The sequence below is a fragment of the Fundulus heteroclitus genome, unplaced genomic scaffold (genome assembly GCF_011125445.2).
Source record: "Fundulus heteroclitus isolate FHET01 unplaced genomic scaffold, MU-UCD_Fhet_4.1 scaffold_671, whole genome shotgun sequence".
Taxonomy (NCBI): domain Eukaryota; kingdom Metazoa; phylum Chordata; class Actinopteri; order Cyprinodontiformes; family Fundulidae; genus Fundulus; species Fundulus heteroclitus.
In genome coordinates, this window is record NW_023397112.1 from 39,890 (window position 1) to 55,000 (window position 15,111).

At 39.4% G+C, this 15,111-nt stretch overlaps 1 protein-coding gene and 1 pseudogene across 1 annotated transcript; both read right to left on the reverse strand.

Moving 5' to 3' along the window:
- Positions 1–1,158: 1,158 nt before the first annotated feature.
- Positions 1,159–2,143, reverse strand: LOC118561579 (olfactory receptor 10A3-like). Its single transcript, XM_036133728.1, has one exon. The coding sequence runs from the start codon at positions 2,116–2,118 to the stop codon at positions 1,159–1,161; it is 960 nt and encodes a 319-aa protein (XP_035989621.1). The 5' UTR covers positions 2,119–2,143.
- Positions 2,144–7,954: 5,811 nt separating this feature from the next.
- LOC118561580 lies at positions 7,955–10,897 on the reverse strand (annotated as a pseudogene).
- Positions 10,898–15,111: the final 4,214 nt, after the last annotated feature.

Genomic DNA, 15,111 nt, shown 5'->3' on the forward strand with positions numbered 1-15,111 from the left:
ATTACCGTAATTCTTAAACATACTTCAACACAAAGTCACATCTGTCTCTCAGTACAGAGTAACATAACGATGGCACAGTTTTGTTAGTTTAACTTTGTGACCTCATGCCTCGTTTTCAATTTTAGGATACCTGCTGTCACGGGTAAACTTTGATTGATTCATTGAGTTTCAATCAAGTTAAACTGAACATGCAAATGTTTAATATTTTAATATTATGTATCTACACAATATTACAGTCTCTAAGTACACAAAACCATAGTTTCAAAAGTAACTAAAGATTCTTAAATAGTACCAAAAGATACCAGATTTCTTTTTTCAGAAAAAATAAAGATTACAGATGTGAAACATTGTTTACCCGATGAGTGTTTCTTCATTGGCAGGAGCCATTTTTAGTACCCTGTACACAAAAAGAAGTTTTACTCACATAAACTAGAATACATTTAAAGGGTAGGAACTGACAAATGGTTGGTTTATACCCCCACCCATAGGGAAAAGGCTTCATGTTGTTCCTGAAAAGATATACAGTAATTTCAGATATACATCTTTTCAGATATACAGAGTACACTGCCTCTTGCCCAATGCCACCACCCTCATCTTCAGCTTGCTCCACATTCTCCGTCAGATTCACACAGGATTCTGACTCCAACACATCAATATCACTTCCTGGTCAAATAACACATTACTTTATAACTAAATCTTCCAGATGTGTGAATAATTTTGAGCAGATGGACAAATATTGAACATTTATTCTAGTTTTACTGGCATAATTTGTAAGATTGAGTTGGGTTCACGTCTTTTCAAATAACGTCCTTAATATTGAAACCGTCTGATAATGAATTTTATGTTTTTAATTTTTAATAAATTCTGCACTTAAAGCCTGTTTTAAACTCAGCATTTCTCTAAGGCTGACAGAGTTGTTAATCTGTATTAAAAAATCTTACTCTGTAATTTATATAAATGTAAAGAGAAAAGTGAATCATTTACACTTATATTTAAAAAAGATCAATGGTTAAGTTCCATAATTTTCTTTAAATATTTTCTATTGGATTTCTGTTTCCTAGCAATTATTTTCATCCAAAGAAATCATTAAAACCACATATTAATTCAAAGATATACATTGTGTTTAATATTCATTTAATCATAAGTCAAAACAAACCTTTATGATAAAAAATTCTGAAACAGCTTCTTGCACAGGCTGCGAATTTTGGACATGTTTAGGCCATACAGAAGCGGGTTAAAGACTGGCTGACAAGTAAGAAAATACAGTGATAAAAATATTCTTAACATGCTGGGAACATTATTCATGTTAAATCTACTCTGTAAGATTTCAAAGGAAACACCAAAAGAGAAGTTGATAACTGAAGCGAGGTGAGGGGTGCAGGTACTGACAGCTTTCTGCCGGGTCTGTTTGGACCCAGAAAAACACACCTTAAGGATCCTCATGTAGGTGTAGAGAATCACAGACCCAGGAACACAGACTGTGAGAAAAGTCATAAAAAGTTCATAGATGTTATTGACTCTGGGTTCATTACAGGCCAGTTTTATGATGGAGTGATTGTCGCAGTAAATCTTATTAATGAGGTTCCCACAGAGCTGCAGAGAAGAACTTAAAACAGTGGTGCCACCAACTGTTAAAACAGGGGGTAACCATGTGATGGAGACCAGAAAGACCATTTTCACTGAAGTCATCACTGAGTTATACTGCAGAGGATGGCAGATAGCGACATACCTGTCATAAGACATGACGGCTAAGTTGGTAAACTCTACACTTCCATACGTATAAACAGAGAAAATCTGCAGAAAACAGAGTGGAGCAGAAATAATGTGAACATCAGAGAGGATCTGGACCAGCAGGAAGGGGAACAACGATGTGCTACCGTACAGTTCATTCACAAACAGGCTGCACAGGAACATGTACATAGGTTCATGTAAGCTCCTGTTCACACAGATCACCACGATCAGCAACACGTTAGAGCCAACGATCAGGACATACAGACATAGGATGATGAGAAAAGAGAAGTACTTTACCGAACCAGTGTCAATGTAGGCACTAAGAGTAAAATAAAAAACCTGAGTGGAATTAATTTTCATCCTTGTTTTAGTTTGCAAAACAATCATAGAGGTGGGTCAGTGGATGAGAAAGTAAAAATAAATCTGATCCATCTCTATAAGCACTAAAAGAGTTATAAAAATGAAATCATCATAAAAATCAGCAACAGTGCATGTTTTCACTAAACAAAGAAGAGATCAAGAAGTTAACTGTGGAAGCGCCTCACAGCTACAGCCAGCAGCAAGTCAGGACAGTGATTCATGTCAAGACTCCTAACTGAGCTCAGATCTGTTTCTGCTTCTCTTAAAGAGTCCACACAGAGATACACCCACAGTGACACACCTCGTGACTAAATATTCCACAGTCAGCTGTTGGAAATCCAACGAATGAGCCTGGGTTTGGATGCTGTCAGAAAAACAGTACTGGCCTGTCTTCACTGTGTCAAGTGTAAAGTTTGGTGGAGGGATGATCACAATGGGTCTGTTTTTCAGAATTTGGACTTCACCGCTTTGGTGCAGTGAAAGAAAATCTAAAGGTTGCAACAAATAAAGACATTTTGGACATTTTATTTCTGCCAACTTTAGGGACCGTTCAGGATTGAGGGAAGGGGCATTAAAAATTTTAGGAATCTTACTTTTAAAAAGTCTAACTATTTATAATAAATATATAACAATAAGCAGTGATGGGCACAGTCACACTAAACGGAAAACAGATAATTGCAGTGCAAATTTTTCATTCATCGCATTATTGTTCATGCTGAGTTTAGAAACTGTTTACGTACTGATTAGACTCCATGGGCTAAGACATCCCTCTATGTCTGCTCAGCTCATCTCTGGCAATCAGGTCTGAGCAGTTACACCCGCAGTTAGGCTCTAATTAAGCACCTGGGGAGAGCACTATATATTCCAGCCTCTCCCACCATGTAACTGCCAGATCCATGAAAACCTTTGCGTGAGTAGCCATCCAGCGTTCATTGTTCGTCTGCCTGTGATTGATCAGTTTTGCCTTATGATTTAGCCTGTCTGCCTTGCCCCAGTTAGACTCTACAGTTGGCTTGTGATTCTGGACATCCCAAACCAGACACCATCTCCTCCAGAACTAGGCTTTGAGATCTGCTCCATGAACGCCACAAACAGCATTGGTGACAAGGGACAGCCCTGGCATAGTCCAACGTGCCCTGAGATCAGGCCTGACGTTGTGCCAAGAATGCAGACACAGCTCTTGCTTTGGGCATACATGGACAGTTCGGCCCTCAAAAGTCATCCAGTTATCCTTCACCTCCGCAGCATTTAATATGTAATTAAATGAACCAGCTGATTAATATTATTTCATTGTTCACAATCGCAATCACAGAGAAAAAGCAATGAAAATGTAAAAATACTCAACAGAAAGCCCTTTATTAAATGTGTAAATTTGAGGTAAAAGCGCATATGCTGTCCACATTAAAGGTATAATATGAGGCGGCCGCCTCGCCAAGATCCAACAAAATATGATCCAACAAAAGATCTCTATACTGATTGATACTGAGGTTTTCCTTACTGAGGTTTTCCTTACTTTTCCAATTCATTTCTTTGTGATACATAATGCAGTGAAAACCATGCAAACTATTTTTTTCCAGAGGGATTTCCTCAAAGTTATCCAGCAAGCAAACTGATGGGGAAGGTGAAATTTTACAACTCAGGCACTTTGATAAGTCCTTACATATCTGTGCCCAGAACTTCTGGAGTGGTGTGCATAACCATAACGCATGAATATAATTATCAGGATTATTGCCTATGCAGTGTGGACAGATATTAGAATGTACAAAACCCATCTTGAATAATCTTTGTCCTGTGTGTGTGTTGTAAGTTGGTGTTTCTAGTCAATTTGAAAGTTCTTCTGAGCCCAGAGGTTTTGTTCAAAGCTGACTGATAAATCCTCTTCCCATTTCATAATAGGAAGAGATATTGAATCAGCTATTTTAGTCAGTGTTCTGTATGATTTAGACAGTAGTTTGGTGGGCGGGGGGGTTAAATCTAGAAAGTCTAATATATTAGTTGGGATTTGTAAAACACCTCTAATATGCTTACATTTATTTCGAATTATAGATTTCATTTGTTCATATTCTAAGAATTAATTTTTACTAATGCCATATTGCATGTTTAGTTTGGAAAAAGTGATAAACTCGGTTCCGTTAAGTAAATGTTCCAGGTATTCAATACCTTTATTCTTCCAGTATGTAAAGTTTATTATATTATTATTTTGTAGGATGTCAGGGTTATTCCAGATGGGTGTACGACTGCATTGGATAAGTGATGACTTCGTCATTTTAAGAAACTCCCACCATGCTGTCATAGTGGAGCTAATGTTAATTTTTTAAAGCATGTATGCTGTTTTATATTTGAGCTAATAAACGGCAAATCTGAAATTGTGATATTATTGCATATTTTCTGTTCTATATCTATCCAGGGCTCGTCTAAAGGATTATGTTTTATCTATTTAGAGATGTATTGTAGTCTATTTGCTAAGTAGTTTATGGAAATTAGGCAGATCTAGTCCCCCTCTATCCTTAGTTTTCTGTAGTGTCTTTAAGATGGCAAAAAGAAAGTTGGCAACAAAAATAAGGTCACACACGCTAATATTTCATTGTACCACCTTTAGCTTTGATTACAGCACACATTTGCTGTGGCATTGTTTCAATGACATCACAATTTATCACGATGTCTTTCCACCCAGTGTTGCATTAACTTTTCAGCAAGATCTTGCATTGATGATGGTAGAGTCTGCCCGGTGTGTAAAGCCTTCTCCAGCACATCCCAAAGATTCTCAATGGGTTAAGGTCTGGGCTCTGCGGTGGCCAATTCATGTGTGAAAACAGTGTCTGATGCTCCTTTACCCTGATGCACCCATCACCCTGGAACAGGGGGAATCTGGACTCATCAGACCATATGACCTTCTTCCATTGCCTCAGAGTCTAATATTTATGCTCCCTGGCAAGTTGAAGTCTTCTTTCCATTTAGCCTCACTGAGTAGTGCTTTTCATAAGGCTACAGAGCTGTTCAGTCCCAATCCATTGAGTTCCCTACACATTGTGCGTGTGGAAATGGTCTTACTTTCACTATTGGGAGTGCTACTGTTGTTTTTCATCCATCCATCCATTCATCTTCTTCCGCTTATCTGGTCATGACTTCAGTTATGACCCAAAGCCCATGACCATAGATGAGGTTAGAGGATTCCCTCCTGTCATCCCAAATGTCCCATGTATTTTCCGCTGACATGTCAGGAATTAGTCCCAAATGTCACATTTGGGTATTAATTGGAATGGGTGTTTAGGGAGTAGGTTAGTCCATTTGGGATGAACTGCATTCTACAAAAGTACCACCGGACCACCGGTCTTGCCTTATTTTTGAATTTCCAGGTTATATCACTGTCTGTAACACTTTCCATACTTGGGGTATTGGCTGTTATGGGAGTTTACTGGAGAACTGGAGGCCAATTGGGAGTGTGTGTTTTGGGGGTTGGTGGGTGTCCATTTGGGACTAACCAATGGTGACATTTGGGCAGAATGGGTGATTAAGACCCGCAGGCCCATGGTGAGTGTATAGGGGTTGGTGGGTGTCCATTTGGGGTTGGTGGGTGTCCAATTTGGACTAACAATGGTGACATTTGGGAGAAATAGATGTTTTATGACCTGCAGGCCTATGCTGAGTGTGTGGGGGTTGGTGGGTGTCCATTTGGGACTAACCATGGTGACATTTGGGTACTGTGTGTATTATTGGTATTTAACATGTACTGGTGGTCCAGGGGCTGTTTCTTGGAAGTTGATGCCCGGCTAGGGTGCTCCATTCCTGGGTAGATAGGATCCATGGGTCCCCCTGTTTCTCCTGGACCCTGGTGGTCCAGCAGAACCAGGGGCTGCATTCGTCACAATCCGTCTGCTGTTCCACTATGTCTTTCACCTTCATGGAGTCCCCTTGGAGATTGTATCTGACCGAGATCCTCAATTCATGTCCCAGGTCTGGAGAGATTTCTGCAACAACCTTGAAGCTAAGGTCCAGCTGTCTGCTGGTTTTCACCCAGAGTCCATTGGCCAATGTGAGCAGCTGAACTAAGAACTTGAGGACACTTCCCCCTGTCTCTGTGAGTGCAACCCAACATCCTGGAGCCAACATCTGTCCTGGGCCAAGTACGTTCACAACAGCCACATCTCCGTGGTCACTGGCAGGTCCCCTTTCGAAGTATCTCTGGGTTACCAACCATCCCTGTAACCATCCTCCTTCCAAGAAACCATCCTCCTGTCTGTAAATAGTCATTTGAAGAACTGTAAGAAGATTTGGGATCAGACTAAGTCAACCTTGGTCAGAACTCATTATCAGAATAAGAAAGAAACTGATAGGAGGAGGATCCCAGCACCTGACTATAAACCTGGTATGGTTATCATCCGAGAACTTCCCACTTAATAGTCTTGTAGAAAATTGCCACCTCGGTTCCTGGGTCTTTTTAAGAATCAAATCCTGTATCAGTCCTTCTGCTGTCCGCCTTAAACTCCCTCACCATCTTCGAGTCCATCCTGTGTTCCATGTTTCTCAGATCAAGTTGGTTCACACTGCCTATTCTTTATTTTCCTCCCCTTACCCGGTCCCAGTTCCTGACCATTTATCATAAGTCATTTCTCTCAATAAAAGATACTTTATTAACCGGCACCTCCGTGTTTGTTGTTTCTGGATCAACCATGGAAAACCAACATGACACTGATGCCATGGGAAGCAAGGGTTTATTAAAATGTTACTTTTTATCGTCCATTCTGTTACATTAATTACAATTTAATTATCCATTTTTCTATTAGTCTACATTTGCTTATAATGATTTTTCATTCTCATATTGAAATTGATTTCATTATAAATGAGTGTTGTTTAATCATTAGTCTGTTAAAGTTAGCTTTCTGATTTTGCACAATTAGATTTTGTATTATTAATACTTCATGAGAAAATGTTTTTATTGTTTTCTTCAGAGTTACACCAAAATCAATGTTTGATGCAGTCTTGCAGGCTTTGATAAAGGATGAACTAGGATCTGTTTGGCACTAAAGATCCTTAAAACTAAATGGTAATTGTAATTATTAGATGCAAAACAAGGCTCAGTTTGGGCGAGTACAGGATCTACCTGGAGCCTCCAATGGTTTTTACTACTTCTTAGATTAAGTTTTATTTTCTATTAAGGAAGGTTCAACCTAACATGTAACGACCCCTACTGTGACTAAGGGGTAGTCCAGCAGACCATCATACAGCTAAGTACAACAGAAATAAAAGCATAGATGTTGTCATTAATATATCAGAATAGTGAGTTTGTCAGCTGACACATCTAAAGAAAATCAGTATTTCAATCTGCAAGAGATACAAACCACCAGATGCTTTGAGGGTTGTGGCAGTTGAATAATGACCATTTGCATCATCTATAATTCTGCCAGGGGTATGAATCATTTTGGGCTCAACTGTATTCATGGATACCTGCAGAAAAACGTAGACTGTACTTTCATAGTAGCTTTGCTTGAAAAGTTAACAAGGTTGGTTTGAGTTTGTGTTTTCAAATTACACTTATCCTACTGATAAAACCATTTGATGATGACTTTGATTTTCTCATTTGAGTGAATTCTGCAGCTAAAGCCTAATGCCAGCCTGTTTTCATGATCAGTATTTCTCTGGCGCTGACAAAGTTGTTTGCTCATATTAAAAAAGTATTTACTATGCATAAATGTAATCCAGAAAGTGAATCATTTAAATTTATATTTAAAAAATCATTGGTTAATTTTCATGTTTTGCTTAAATATTTTCTATGCGGTTTATTGTCCTAGAAATGATTAAAATCACATATGAATTCAAAGATATACATTGTGTTTAAGATTTTATCATAAATCAAAACAAACCTTCATGATGAAAATTTCTGAACCAGCTTTTTGCACAGGCTGCGAATTTTGGACATGTTCAGGCCATACAGAACTGGGTTAAAGACTGGCTGACAAGTAAGATAATACAGTGATAAAAATATTCTTAACATGCTGGGAACATTATTCATGTTAAATCTGCTCTGTAAGATTTCAAAGGAAACACCAAAAGAGAAGTTGATAACTGAAGTGAGGTGAGGGGTGCAGGTACTGAGAGCTTTCTGCCGGGTCTGTTTGGACCCAGAAAAAACACACCTTAAGGATCCTCATGTAGGTGTAGAGAATCACAGACCCAGGAACACAGACTGTGAGAAAAGTCATAAAAAGTTCATAGATGTTATTGACTCTGGGCTCCTTACAGGCCAGTTTTATGATGGAATTATTGCCGCAGTAAATCGTATTCATGACGTTCCCACAGAGCTGCAGAGAGGAGCTTAAAACAGTGGTACCACCAACAGCTAACACAGGGGGTAACCATGTGATAGAGACCAGAAAGACAATTTTCAGTGTAGTCATCATTGAGTTATACTGCAGAGGATGGCAGATAGCAACATACCTGTCATAAGACATGACGGCTAAGTTGGTAAACTCTATACTTGCATACGTATAAATACAGAACATCTGCAGGAAGCAGAGTGGAACAGAAATAATGTGAACATCAGAGAGGATCTGGACCAGCAGGAAGGGAAACAAGCTTGTGCTGCCGTACAGTTCATTCACAAACAGGCTGCACAGAAACATGTACATAGGTTCATGTAAGCTCCTGTTCACACAGATCACCATGATCAGCAACACATTAGAGCCAACGATCAAGACATACAGACATAGGACGATGAGGAAAGAGAAGAACTTTACCGAACCAGTGTCAATGTAGGCACTAAGCGTAAAATAAAAAACTTGAGTGGAATTAATTTTCATCCTTGTTTTAGTTTGCAACACAATCATAGAGGTGGGTCAGTGGATGAGCAAGTAACAAAAAAACTGATCCATATCAGTAAGAAAAATTAAATCATCACAAAAAACAGCAACAGTGCATGTTTTCACTAAACAAAGAAGGGTTCAAGAAGTTAACTGTGGAAACGCCTCACAGCTACAGCCAGCAGCAAGTCAGGACAGTGATTCATGTCAAGACTCCTAACTGAGCTCAGATCTGCTTCTGCTTCTCTTAAAGAGTCCACACAGAGAGGCACTCATAGCAACACACCTCGTGACTAAATATTCCACAGTCAGCTGTTGGAAATCCAACGAATGAGTCTGGGTTTGTGTGCTGTCAGAAAAAACAGTACTAGCCTGTCTCCACTGTGTCAGGTGTAAAGTTTGGTGGAGGGATGATCACAATGGGTCCATTTTTCATGAGTTTTTCTCACCCTCTATGGTCCAGTGAAAGTGACATTTAATACTACAACAAATTGGGACATTTTGGGAATTTTCATTGTTCCAACTCCCGAGGAACAATTTGGGGTTCAAGAAATAGGCATTTAATCTTCTTATGGAATATTCATTTATAGAAATTATAACTCCTGTGATATGCCTGTGCAAATTCTCAGTTATATGGGTCATCATAACTGCAAACAGGAACTCCTGTGATGGACTAGCGACTTGCCCAGGGCATACCCCAGGCGTCAGCCCCCATGGGCCTGGAACCTGCAAGGATAAACACATGGTACACATGGATAAAAACTACAATTAAATATATGACAAGTGAATTCATGAGAGGTGTTAATGGTTCAAAGGTTCAAAAATTTAAACTTAATGTGTTTTTTGGGGGGATGATGAGCTTGAAGTGGAGGTAGCTCTAACTGAAATAATTTTGTTGGTGTCAATAAACTGCTTTCTTTGTGGTAGTAAATGAATGTACCACAGGCTTTTGAAGTGGTAAACCTTTACTTAACAAACCCTCTCTTGATCAAGATGACTTCATAAATTACAGAACTATATCTAATCTTCTTTTCCTATCTAAAATTCTTGAGAAGGTAGTTGCTAATCAAGTATGTAATCATTTACAAAGTAATTACCTATTTGAAGAGTTTCAGTCAGGCTTCAGAGCTCATCATAGCACTGAAACAGCTCTGGTGAAGGACACTAATGATATTCTCATGGCCTCAGATAATAGACTTGTGTCTATACTTGTCCTGTTAGATCTCAGTGCTGCATTTGATACAGTTGATCACAATATTCCCCTAGAAAGACTTGAACATACTGTAGGGATTTTGGGGAAAGCATTAGGCTGGTTTAAATCTTATCTGTCTGACAGATTCCAGTTGGTTAATGTTAATAATCAATCCCCCACCCCCACAATAGGTATCAAAACGTGCGGCTCAATCTTGACATGTGTGCTATTACTTTTATTGGGGTTTCGAGTTACCATTGCGACATAATTTGAGAAAAACCATGCCTAAAAATCCCATAGGAATTAATGGAGTCAGGTAGAGAAAGCCTCCAAAATGACAATTTTCAATGCTTCACTGTGTCGTCATACTTTCACCTAGAAACACAGTTTCACTTACAGTTTATAGATATATCTTTGATCTATTCAGAGGTGAAAACGGGATGTGGATATCTTTTATGTATTTTTTTTCAGTTACTCTTCAAATTTCATGTCCATACTTCAGCGGGCTCATCATTTATAATGGAAGTCAATGACGGAATTCTCAGAGGGTTAGAGTGACCCACTCTAACTTTTTGAAAGATTTCACAGCTCCGAACAACTTCAGCCTACTCGCTCAATTTCCACTCTACGTAGACAAAGTATACACCAAAACGTAGGTATTTCTGTCTGGATTCAGAAAATGTAACCCTCGTTTGTGTGGGATTTATAGATTTTTTGCAAATCGCCCTGCCCCAGAGCGGCAAAAAGTAGAAACACGCTCCATTCATTTTCTGTGGAGCTGTCTTCAAAAATCTGACCTGAAAATCCCAAACGACATGTTTTCGCATCGCCTCTCCTAAACGGTATCATGTGCAGGCATGAGACTTTCACAGATTAATGTTCAGACCCTTCTGGCACTCACAATTCAAGAATTTTTGATATACGTCTTACGGCTTTGCCGCAGGAAGGGTTTGTTCGACAGTAGGAAATCTGCAAATCTCTGAAACAGCTTCACACATATATCCTTAAAAAGGAACCACCTGTTACTTGTCGCCACACCTACACCAATTTTTGTAAATACATGAAAATAACCATGATTGTTCACCAACGCCAGCTAATACTGATGGTGAAAGAATTATTTTGATATGTCTTGTACTTCTTCAGTTATAGCAATTTGTTCAGGACCCTGTTTAGGCTGTTTGGGCATTTCCATAATATTTCCCCTTTGTTTCATGATTTTTTGGGCCTTTATCATATTTACAACAAAAACAGATAGTATTGTTCCCCTATCCATTCCGAATTAAACGCAGTAAAATTACGTCTCTAGCCCATATGGTTGTGGAGATATGGGGTGTTGTTCGAGGGAAAGTGTTGCCATTGTTTCCCAATGAGACAGACACAGAGGTAAAGTGTGTGTGTGAATTAGACAGGCAGCTGCATGTGTGAGTGAGTTTCCATGATAACGGAACTCTGCTGGCCAGAGGTTACTAGAGGTCAGGGACATGCTCCATTGGCTTAGCATGGCACTTTTCCACACCCACTGCGGGGGCTGTGATGAACGTAGGAATCTGAGATTCACAACGTTACTTCCTCTTAATATTTTTAAGGTACGGTATGCACCACGTGGCAGGCCCCTTCTAAATTTCTTCAGAAGTTTTCTAGTTTCCACTGTTATGCTGATGACATTCAGCTATATTTATCCATAAATCCTGATGAATTTAATCAATTACTTGACTACAGGCATGTCTTGATGACATCAAAACCTGGATGACTTTAAATTTCCTGATTATAAATTCTGACAAGACAGAAGTTGCAATCTTTGGACCAGAGTCCTCAAAAAATAAACTTCTTAATAAATCCCTTCGTGGATCATGGATGGCATTAAAGTGGCTTCTAGTAATTCAGTTAAAAAAAACCTTGGTGTTATTTTTGACCACAACATGCCATTTAAATACTATATTACACAGGTTTCTAGATTTCCCCAATATTCTTTCACCTCTGGAATATTGTCAAAATTAGAAATATTCTGTCCAGGGGTGATGCTGAAAAACTAGTCCATGCATTTGTTACTTCAAGGCTGGACTATTGTAATTCTTTACTATCAGGAAGTCTACAAAATGCAGTTCAAAGCCTTCAGCTGATACAAAATGCTCCAGCAAGATTTCGGATAAAATCAACAAGAGGGATCAAATTTAAGCTTACCTTCATTGGCTTCCTGTTAAATCAAGAATAGAATTTAAAATTCTCCTCCTCACGTATAAAGTCCTTAATAATCAAGTTCTATCATATATCAGAGCTCTGATTACCCCGTATGTTCCTAACAGAGCACTTCGCTCTCAGACTGTAGGTCTACTGGTGGTTCCTAGAGTCTCTAAAAGTAGAATGGAAGGCAGATCTTATGTACCCCATTTACACTGCCCCTTTTTAACCATGCCGAGACCAGTCCGAGCTCGGTAACTGAGAGAACTTTCGAGTGTAAATGCAACACAAACTGAACTGCACTGTGCCAGACACAACCGGACCGCGCTAAATCTAGACCAGTTCATTAGGTGGGTTCGGCTCGGTTTTTCAGTAGCCTGGTTCTCTAATAACAAAGAGCGCATGAGCAGACCGCGTCATCTCCTTACAGCCAGCTGACATTTCAGACATTGATAAAAATACTAGCTTCCCTACCGTGACACACGATTTCCAGTGATGATTCTGCTTAGCAGTGTGATGAACCTCAACGTCTGTCGTTTCCTGCGTCTGTAGGAAGCAGTAGTACCGCAGAATGTCACTAGGAGGCGAGGAACCAAGAAACCGAGATAGCGTGATGTGTAAACGGTTGTCAAAACCAAGCTCGGCTTGGTTAACTGATCCAAGCTCGGACCGAGCTCGGCACAGATCGGTTTAACATGGGTAGTGTAAATGGGGCTTTAGTTATCAGGCTCCTCTCCTGTGGAACCAACTCCCAGTTTTGGTCCATGAGGCAGACACCCTGTGTACTTTTAAGATTAGGCTTAAAACTTTCCTTTTTGACAAAGCTTCTAGTCAGAGTGGCTCATGTTACCCTGAGCTACCTCTATAGTTATGCTGCTATAGGCTTAGGCTGCTGAAGGACATCAGGGTCTATTTCTCTCAATCAGCTGAGTTCTCCTACTGTTCCCCAGTTTGCATTGTTTCTTGTTATTTCAACTTATAATTTTTTGTTCTCTGTCATTTTTCTCTTCATGCTAGGTACACCTGGTCGGGTGTTCTGTTATGTCATCAATCCTAAACAAGGAAACAGATTGGCTATATTACACCAGGCACCAAGAACAGTGAAAAACAAGAAAATTAAAGATGGATGGGATAGAGGGGCCCACACCGATATTCTTTCAGGGGGTCCAGAAATCCTAACAACTGCCCTGCATACGTGATTATACACAAATATCCCAGTTTGTTGAAGGCTATACAAAATGTGTTATTATTCCATCAATGTGGCCTGCCTACTTTGATGCTGAATTGAGTCAGAATTTTGATAAAGTCAACAGGATTCCTCCTAAGCAAACCTGCAGATCATGAACATTGATTTAATTCCATTTTAAATTGTTTAATCTGAAGTTAGAACTGGTTGTGGAGAGTGAACTTGTGCAACACAGGGACCGGTCCTTTGGTTGTATCGCCTACTACCTTATTTATTTCAAGCTGGAACTGAATCAATGGATGGCCATTTCGTTTTCCAACATGGCTGTGAACCACTGTACATAAAAGACATGGATGAACAAATTTGGTGTGAAAAGAATTGACTGGCCTACAGAGAGCCCTGATCTACGCCCAGCAGATAAGATTTCGGAAGAAATTGAGTGGAGAGTCAAAGTCAGGACTTCAAGTCCAACATCATTGTCTGACCTCACAAATGTAATTCTGACAGAATTATGAACAACTTCCAAAAACAAAATCCTAAACATTTTGGAAAGCCTTTCCAGAACAGTTAAAACTTTTATATCAGTTTGGTTTGGAAAGATGCTACATTTTTATGCTTTATTTATTAATTTATTCATAAAAAATGTTGCAGCCCTTAAACCATGGGGTCCTGAGTAATGGACCCGATGCTGCCTTTCTTCTTTCCTCACTGTGTATTATTTAGTGTTAATACTTTTTTGTTGCCGGTCTCTAAAATATTGTAAAGCCATCGTTTCTGTCCAGCCTGTTTGTAAATGAACTGTACGTCCCCTCAGTTGTTCAGTTTGTTCAACATCCTGGTGGTTCAGATTTTTCTGATGTTCACATTATTTCTGCTCTCCTCTGCTTCCTGCAAATATTATCTCTTTATACTTGTGCAAGTATATAGTTTACCAACTTAGCCGTCATGTCTTATAACAGGTATGTCACTATCTGCCATCCTCTGCAGTATAACTCAATGATGACAGCATGGAAAATGGTCTTTCTGGTCTACATCACATGGTTATCTGTTGGTGGCACCACTGCTTTAAGTTCCTCTCTTTAGCTCTGTGGGAACGTCATTAATAAGATTTACTGTTGCAATCATTCCATCGTAAAACTGGCCTGTAACCAGCCCAGAGTCAGTAACATCTATAAACTTTTTATGACTTTGCTCACTGTCTGTGCTCTTGTCTCATTGATTCTCTACTTCTACTCAACTTTCTGGGACCAAAAAGGCTAAGTCTCGTCATTTTAAATAATCAACTTACCAAGCATACAATTGCTACGTGCATGCTCGGTTTGAGGGATTGCTGCAAAGCCATCAACAATACAGACGACTGTCCACTGTGGCTGTACGCTCTTTCAGGAGGAATGAATGGTGCTAGGAGAGACTTGATGCTGGGATTCCCTGGAGAGGAAACTTTCTGACCAATCTGTCTGGAGGATTTGAAAGAGCTTTGAGATGACATGTGTTGTGATATATTTAAAAAACTGAATTGAAATTGAATTTAATACAATCTCAATTATTTCAATCTCTGGTTCTGGGTTCTCAGGGTGTGGTACAGAGGACAATTTCTCTGCTTCTGTGGCATTTAGACCATTTAGATTCGCTCTGATTGGAGATCTGTTAGTATTACCAAAGGTGTC

What these genes read in the sequence shown, in the direction of transcription:
- LOC118561579 (XM_036133728.1), bottom strand. Translation starts at nt 2,118, where the DNA reads ATGATTGTTTTGCAAACTAAAACAAGGATGAAAATTAATTCCACTCAG.